The sequence below is a fragment of the Mauremys mutica genome, chromosome 9 (assembly GCF_020497125.1).
Source record: "Mauremys mutica isolate MM-2020 ecotype Southern chromosome 9, ASM2049712v1, whole genome shotgun sequence".
Taxonomy (NCBI): domain Eukaryota; kingdom Metazoa; phylum Chordata; order Testudines; family Geoemydidae; genus Mauremys; species Mauremys mutica.
In genome coordinates this window covers 25,825,081-25,833,450 of record NC_059080.1, presented here as the reverse complement: position 1 = coordinate 25,833,450, position 8,370 = coordinate 25,825,081, and the positions used below count along the sequence as shown (strand labels likewise).

Here is an 8,370-nt window from a genome sequence, read left to right as displayed (position 1 = left end):
TTGCTACTTTGCATGCTCCTGTGGTGCTTCTGCCTGCTATCACAAACACACAGATGCAATCAATTCAATCCCCTGTCCCGTACTTACCTTCAGCCCCTAGTGAAACTCCTCTGCCCACACAGTTAGTTCAGAGTCTTGAATGGCCTTAAAATTAAATGCAACCTGTCCTTTAGGCACCGGCAACTATTGTTTCAACTATCTCTAAACTAAAGGGTATTTAATTGTTCCCCCATTTAGCCTGAAAGGAAGGAAGCTGCCCACTATCTTCTACAAGCGTCTCCTTCCTTCCACAGAATAACAATGTGTTTTTAAAAATATAAGTAATTCCATCCTTGTTTGCACAATGTTCTTCCAGCTCGCAGTCCTTTCATAGTAATGCTGGTGTCAGAGTTCTGGGACGCAGATAGAGGGGTTAATGGAGTTTGACCCACAGGCACTGGTAACCCGCTCAAGATGGTGGTGAAACTTGGTCCATAGTTCCCTACTGAATCAGGCACAGAAGCAAAAATGTGCAAGTGCCCTAAACAGTCTCAATCCTGTAAACATGTTTCACTTTGCAAGTGTGAGTGGTTCCACTGAAGTCAACAAGACTACTCTTGTGCATAAACTTATGCATATGTGTAAGTATTTGGTGGATCAGTACCTAAGGTAAGTGAATCCACACAAGCCTACACACATCAAGTTGCAAGATTTGGACCTAAAAAGAGAAAGCCAAAAGGCAATGGATAGAGATACACCATATACACAGAGTGATCAGGGTGGTGGCAGACATCTCATGTTAGCTCAATATTGTTTTTTATTTGTCTTAATTTTCTAAACAATTGCCCTTGCTGATAGGAATACATTTTTTAAAAAATCACTTTTTGCCTAATTTCTAATTTTTCAAGTCAACACTTATTAATTGCCCTTGCCTGGTCCATATTTAACATTTTCCCAATTTCTCTTTTAGAATTTCATTCATCACTGTTGTCTGTTCCATTTTATGATACTTTTGCCTACTTTCTAGCAAATTTGCCAGAAACTGGGAATGGGCGACAGGGGATGGATCACTTATGATTATCTGTTCTGTTCATTTGGCATCTGGCATTGGCCACTGTCGGACTAGATGGACCTTTGGTCTGACCCAGTATGGCCATTCTTATGTCAATATATTTGCCTTTTGCATGTGTGGGAGAGAAGAATGAAGGAAAGCAGGCATTTATTTGTGGTTTTATTTATTTTGCAGACCTCTGCTCAGTTTTATTTTCTCCCATAACAGGCTGTACAAGCGTCTGTGCTTGGTAGGAATCCTGCCTCTCCTCTAGCTCCCCCAAACTCATGTCATCCAGCACTGCCAACTCTTGTGCTTTTATCACAAATCATGTGATTGTTGATATAGCTCCTGGAGGCATGTGGTTAGGTGAGGATCTCAGCTTTCCTTAGAGGAAAACGTTGAATCTGTGACACGAGAGCAGGCCAAAGGCTCAGCCACCATTAGGCAAATCAAATGAACCTTTCCTTTACTAATTTTAAGTACGACTTGGAGGGCCCCACTCCTTATTTTTATACACTTGGGGTCGCCAACACTAGCGACCAACCGCAGCAATACAAAAGTCACGAGTCAGGCGACCGGAAACCACGAGACCGGCTTTACAACCAGCCACCAGGCTCTTCCCAAAGCCGAGCACCCGGGGCTCCCCGCCTGCGCCCTCAGCCCGCCCTGGGGCACCCCCCGCGCCGAGCCCGGCGCGCCACCAGGGCTGGCCCCTCGCGTTCCGAGCGGCAGCGGGAGTGCCCGCGCTCGCGCTGCCCCTGCCTGACGCGCCCACAGAGCCCCGGCCTCGCGGCTGCTCGCACCCACCCCCAGCGCTCCCCCGAAAGGCAGGTTCTACTGCCCCACGACGCTCCACGGCGCATGCGCAACAGGAACGTGCCGGGGGCGGTTCTTCACAGGGCAGCCCCGGAAATAAGCAGGTCAGCTGACCGGAAGCTATGGAGCAAAGCAAAATGGCGTCTCCTAAGAGCGCGCCTAAGGATGCTCAGGTAGCGGGGGGCTCCTAGTGGGGGCGTCGCGGGCCGGGCTGGGTGGAGGGGCGGCTCCGGGGTGTGCTCGGCTGCTGCTCAGGCGAAGGAGCGCGGAGAAGCTGGGGGCGCCAGCCCCAAAGCGGTGTGTGCCCAGCCCCTGGCGCCCTCGGCAGCGGGGTGTTAGCGCCGGGTCTGATGGACTCACGCTGTGTTTCTCTTCCCGAACGCAGGTTATGGCCCAGATCCTGAAGGACATGGGGATCACGGAGTATGAACCCCGGGTGATCAATCAGATGTTGGAATTCGCGTACAGTAAGTTGTGAACGTGCTACCTACAGAGCACACTGCGCTGCCTTCCAGGTGTGACCTCCCCTAGCCGGTACTGGGCACCTCTCTCGCACAGGCTATTGCAGAAGCGGAGGAGCTTCGGAGAAAGTCAGTTAGGATGATCAAAGTCCTGGGAAAACTGGAGACCAATAAGAGGGACTGTTAGTATAGTAAACTTTGTTTCAGGGTTTAAACCAATTTCTGATTAGCAGAGATCAGGATGATCTTATGTCATTGTCTGAAGCATCTGGTTCTGGACACTTGTAGACAAAATACTGGGCTAGGTGGACTGCTGGTCTGATCCAGTGTGGCAGTTTCCGTGTTTCTAATTCTCCAATGTATGGAACAGAAAAAAAATTGGATGTTTAGAAGGTTTGTGGCGCAGTGTGTTGCTGCTGTAGAGTTTCACCTGTGGAATTTTTGGCTCCAATCTTAGCATGAGAACAAAAGTAAAAATGAGTCCATTGCCATTTAAAAAAATATATATATTAAAAACCCACCACATTATTTGGCACAATTTCAGATGTTGCTGATGAGATGCCCTGGACTGTGGCACAAGTGGGAGCGATATTGCATGCTAGGCTTCATGTACATAAACAAATGCCTGATAGAAAAACTTGTACTGTCTTGCACAAGCCATTGCTGTTAGCTTTTCAGTAAGCACAATTGTTTAAAAAAATGTTTTGAAGGAAAAGAGGAACTGTTGGAAATAAAACTAGATGGGTATTTAAGGATTTATTTTTGTCACACTTAATAAATGTATTGTTGATTGTGACGAGACAAATTGATCTTTTGTTTCATGGAATGTGTATCAGGAAATAATATTCTTGCATAGTTTCTGGAAAACGTGTAGAGTACATAAACTTTTACTAAATTTTTGTGAAAAGAGGTTGTTATTTTTTTAGACATGTTCAGGGGGAGATATTCTGTTTTGTTCTTCAAAGGGTATGTGACTACTATATTGGAAGATGCAAAAATTTACTCAAGTCATGCTAAGAAGTCCAGTGTTGATGCAGATGATGTGAGACTAGCAATCCAGTGTCGAACAGACCAGTCATTTACCTCTCCTCCCCCAAGAGATGTAAGTAAAGCTTATTCAGAGAATCATAATATAACAAAAGAATGTGTGTATTGATAACTATTTCCCCTTTCCTCCCCCTAGTTTTTGCTAGATATTGCAAGACAAAAGAATCAGACCCCACTGCCATTGATAAAGCCGTATTCTGGACCCAGACTGCCACCTGATAGATACTGTTTAACAGCTCCAAATTACAGACTTAAGTCCTTGCAAAAAAAGGTAAGAGTTTTATGAGCCAAATGGGATTTTTGTTTGATAATGACATTTTATTAAACATGATGCTCAAATTATTCAGTTTTTCTCAAGGTACAAACGTAGGTGCACATACTAGTAGAGATTTCTGGGTGCTAAAGTATATTGAAATTAATTCTGGCAATTGTCTAAAATTACCTACTGCGTACAGATATTCTTTCCACCAATTACCTTTTAATAGTGTGTGTAAAAGAGGCTGTGTTGTTTAATGGTTATCACAAAGGATTTCAGGTTAGGTGTATCCTGGTGGACCATTCAGTCAGCTCAGCTGGAATATTGGGTAAAAGGCAGAAAGTCATCTTTGTTCAGACACAGAATCTGAACAAAGCTTTTCTGGATAAACAAATTGCTAAAGTGAAGACTTATCCTTTGGTTAGATTCTTTTTGCATAGGCCAAAGCAATGGCTTACTGTACTGAAAAAGCAAATAAAAATAAATTGTATTGCTTCTTATTAATGTAGTAATAGTATTTGTTGGTCACATATGTGACGGGTTGGATCACAGAAACCCTCCTGGGAGCTGCCAACTGATGTGCCAAGACTACCTCTGCTCCTGTTTTCCCTGCCAGTTCAGGACTCCAGCACCCTGTCTTGCTGAGCCAGACACTCCCATCTGCTCCAACAAAGACCCAGAGTCTGAATTACTTGCCCCAAAACTACAGGTTTACCTGAAAGCAGCTCACAGAAGTGTGCTTGTCTTTGATACCCAGAAGCCCAACTCCCAATGGTGTCTAAACCCAAATAAATCCCCTGTGTAGAATCCAGTCACAAAATGGAGATTCGGAATCACATGGGCAAGTCACATGCCCATGCATGACTCAGGACTTGCAGGTAGCAGCCATTACCCACATGCTACCTTGAACGTCCTCAGGTAGACTTCTTATGTGGAGTCTTCCAAGCTCTTTTGTCTGTTAAGTGCTTCCAGATTGAGCACTTAACTTGCACATTCGTGTCCCAAGAAGTGACCAAATGTCCTACAAAGGCTACTTAAAAATCAAGTATACAGCCAATGTTCACAACATTTGTAACTTTGAATACAAAAATGATACATGCATGCAAATAGGATTAATACATTCAGTAGATCATAACCTTTGAGATCTGTTACATGGCATATGTACCATAAAACACATTCTAAGCATATTTCCATAAAGCCTTATAGGAGGTACCGTCACAATGTATACAGTGAATAGTACAATAATTTTCAGTATTACTCAAAACTAGCAATGCAGTTCGGTATAAATGATTGGTTAGTAGTTGTAACTACAATATTAAAATTGGTTAGTGCTACCACAGTATTAAAACACTGCTATAAGTGTAGCAACACTTCCCTTGTAAACACTACCCGAGTAACAAATTTCATCCTGAGACAAAACAAAGGTTTAGATGGCCTTAGTCTGTAAGTGGTGTGTTTAAAATTAAATATTTAATATCAGAGGGGTAGCCGTGTTAGTCTGGTTCTGTAGAAGCAGCAAAGAATCCTGTGGCACCTTATAGACTAACAGACGTTTTGCAGCATGAGCTTTCGTGGGTGAATACCCACTTCTTCGGATGCAAGTCTTTGCTGCTTCTAAATATTTAATGTAATTTATTTTACACTTGTATAACTCAAACAGCTTAAGTTTTTAAAAGATAGTTTTTGAAAAGGCTAGGATTCTGCACTTTTGTGCATTTCTACTGGGATGTAGCTCACAGTGTGAGGAGTTTGAGAACCTCTGTCCCAGTGGGTAAATTCTGTGACATAAGTGTTGCATTGCAATAGGCTGTGCATGATCACATGTTCATATTTTGTTACTCTTCCATGTTGCAGAGCGTTCATATGCTATCATAGACATAATCAATGATTCTTAACACTGAAATGGTGATTCTAGTCTGAATGCATATATTCTGTCTCTACAGGTCTCTTCCTCTGCGGGAAGAATAACAGTACCCCGACTAAGTGTTGGTGCTGTAAGTAGTAGACCTAGCACGCCTACGTTAGGTAAGAGAGAGAGCTCAGTTATGGTTTGCCATATTGACCTTGCTTAGAAAAAACTTTAAACCTATGGAGCAGTTCTGAATTTTGAAGAATATTCTTACGTGTTAAAAACCTTCTTGGAGTATGTTTTTAAGGAACAGTAGATAACATCCAACTCACCATTTCAATGAACTAATGGGTTTTTAGAAAAGTGTAATGGAAGTTAAATGAAAATAAGTTTCTCTGTAAATTACCAAAGCTAGACCATTTGTATTTAGTATCTAGGATGATACCATTCTTGTCTTTCTGACCTGTTCTATAAAATGGAAACTAGCACTTTTTCAGGAGAGAAAAATGAACTAGTTGAATGACTTTTTTTAAAATACAAACTGCATTCTGAGGAGGGCTTACACCCTGAACTACATAGATTGAAACAGATTTTTACTGACTGAGCTATTTTGAACCAGATATATACATGTAACTGTGCATGTCTACCTCTGTGAGTGCATGTGCTTGTGGCCACCTGAGAGTTTCACTGTTAGTGTTCATACTCAAATGTATGCATGCTGCTGCACACAGCTTACTCTGCATATCTGGCCATCATTAGGATCTAGATCAAACCTAGCTATGAAATATCAATGTATATTGATATACCTCTACCTTGATATAATGCTGTCCTTGGGAGCCAAAAAATCTTACCGCGTTATAGGTGAAACCGTGTTATATTGAACTTGCTTTGATCCACCGGAGTGCGCAGCCCTGCCCCCGAGAGCACTGCTTTACCACGTTATATCCAAATTCGTGTTAGATCGGGTGGCATTATATCGAGATAGCGGTGTATCTCTTTTCTATATGAAAGTTGCAAGTTCAGTTTTTGAAGACATTTTATGTAATATAAAGAGTTGTATATTTACCTGCACTGAGTCCTCAAATGAAATCATTGTGTATTTCAGGAACTCCTTCAGCACAAACAGTAGCTGTTTCAACAAAAGTTGGCACTCCGGTATCGCTGACAGGTCAAAGGTTTACTGTACAAATCCCATCCTCTCAGACAACCGTCAAATCAGGTATAACATAAGATGTCTTGAGACCTACACCACTTCTTATTCTTATTCTTCTTATAAGACCACATATATTGGTTATTTTGGTTTACTTTTATTGAGGAGCAAGAGATCTGCATGGTGGATCTAGAGGTTCTAACCCTATTAATGACCCTGTGGTTAATGTGATGCCACAGGATGGAATTTTTTTCTTCCATTTGCTCTTTTAAAAACCTGGGGGGGTGGGCGGGGGAGAGAGAGAGACACACCCACCCACCCACCCACTCAGAAGGCATTAAGCTTGCCTTTTCAACTTTATTTTGGTCCTCAATTCTTTGGTCTTAATATAACCAGTACAAATGTATCAAAGCCATTGTTAGTTTTACTTGGCTATTGAAATAATTCACTTTCTGCTACTAAACAATTACAAATTCTCTTAATTATCTCTTTATCAGTAAAATCGTCATAGATCCTACTTCAACAAACATAAACAGCAAAAACGCCCTCTAAGGACTAAACCTATTTAAAAACAAGCAACCAGAGTACTAATACTAACAAAACCTGAAGGAAACAATATAGCAAATTTTCATTTAAGCTTTGCAACAAATCCACAATTATGTGATGGAAACTCCATTGAACATTATTGAAAATAAACAGGAATATTAGCATGCAGCACAATTTTCTACTTTGGGATATTACATGTTTTATAATTGGAAACTATATTTTTATTAGCTTGAAACACTAAATGCTCTTTCTGTACAGGACCTGAAGTTGTATACTTGTGTGGTGACGCTGGCAGCTAATAAACTTTCTTTTCTTTTCCTTTTAAATGCAGCAACGCCTACTACACCTACAGTTCAGAATGTTCTGATTAATCCTTCATTAATTGGATCAAAAAACATTCTGATTACTACAAATATGATATCACAGAATGCAGCCACTGAAGCAAATCCATTGAAAAGGAAGCATGAAGATGATGACGATTATGATAATTTATAAAGAGATACAGTCCAATCTCCATACTTTTTCAGAGGTGTGATTCATATTGAGTCTGATGCCGAGTTGGAACTTGCCAAAATGTTGTTCACAAATTGTGACAGAAAATGTGTAAATATTCAGAGTTAATGGAATCAGGAGAAGAATGATATTGCTAGAACGATGCTGCAATAAAAGCTGTTTTTTAACCTTGTCTGTGATTCAAAATCTCTTTTGGTGCTTGCTCACTATGATGTTCATTATTATTCAGGGTTACTGTCTTGTACCATAGTTATGTACGTCGTTCCCTCTCCTCTTGACTGTCTCTCTTGTAATTCAAATAGAAATGCTTGAAGGTTTGACGATTGCAATTTCTGCCAGATGCTTTTCTTACTATACTGTTTTTTAAGAGAATTTTAAAAAAGGATTCAGAGGTAGGTGTAGAATTTGAAAGGACTCGTTTTTTTTAAACTAGGTTTGAAGTTGGTGTCAATTTTTAAATAACCAGGAAAAAGTCTTGGTTTAGTTCTTAAGAACATTCTTTTTCTGCTCCTGAACTGCTACTCCTAGTCTGTCTCTTCAGATGAAGTGTTTTCATGCCACCCCAAATCTGGAACACCATAATTTACCTTGTTGCATATTGTTTTTAATGTATCCTCCCATTCAACTGCAGCTGCCTATTAAGCTTGTCTGCAGTGATCCCTAGCTTGAGTTGCTACAAAGAGTTTAGAACAATCATGG

General features: G+C 41.1%; 1 protein-coding gene across 2 annotated transcripts; it reads left to right on the top strand.

Moving 5' to 3' along the window:
- The first annotated feature begins 1,904 nt into the window (after positions 1-1,904).
- On the top strand, positions 1,905-7,837 carry TAF9B (TATA-box binding protein associated factor 9b). Of its 2 annotated transcripts, none has more exons than XM_045029207.1 (7): positions 1,905-2,022; positions 2,235-2,316; positions 3,276-3,412; positions 3,494-3,628; positions 5,557-5,638; positions 6,568-6,681; positions 7,490-7,837. In XM_045029207.1, exons 1-7 carry the CDS (start codon positions 1,972-1,974, stop codon positions 7,651-7,653), a joined length of 765 nt encoding a protein of 254 aa, XP_044885142.1. In that variant the 5' UTR covers positions 1,905-1,971; the 3' UTR covers positions 7,654-7,837. The 2 variants fall into 2 exon arrangements, with proteins under 2 accessions (XP_044885142.1, XP_044885143.1); XM_045029208.1 differs by lacking the exon at positions 1,905-2,022 and adding an exon at positions 2,098-2,146.
- The last annotated feature ends 533 nt before the right edge of the window (positions 7,838-8,370 follow it).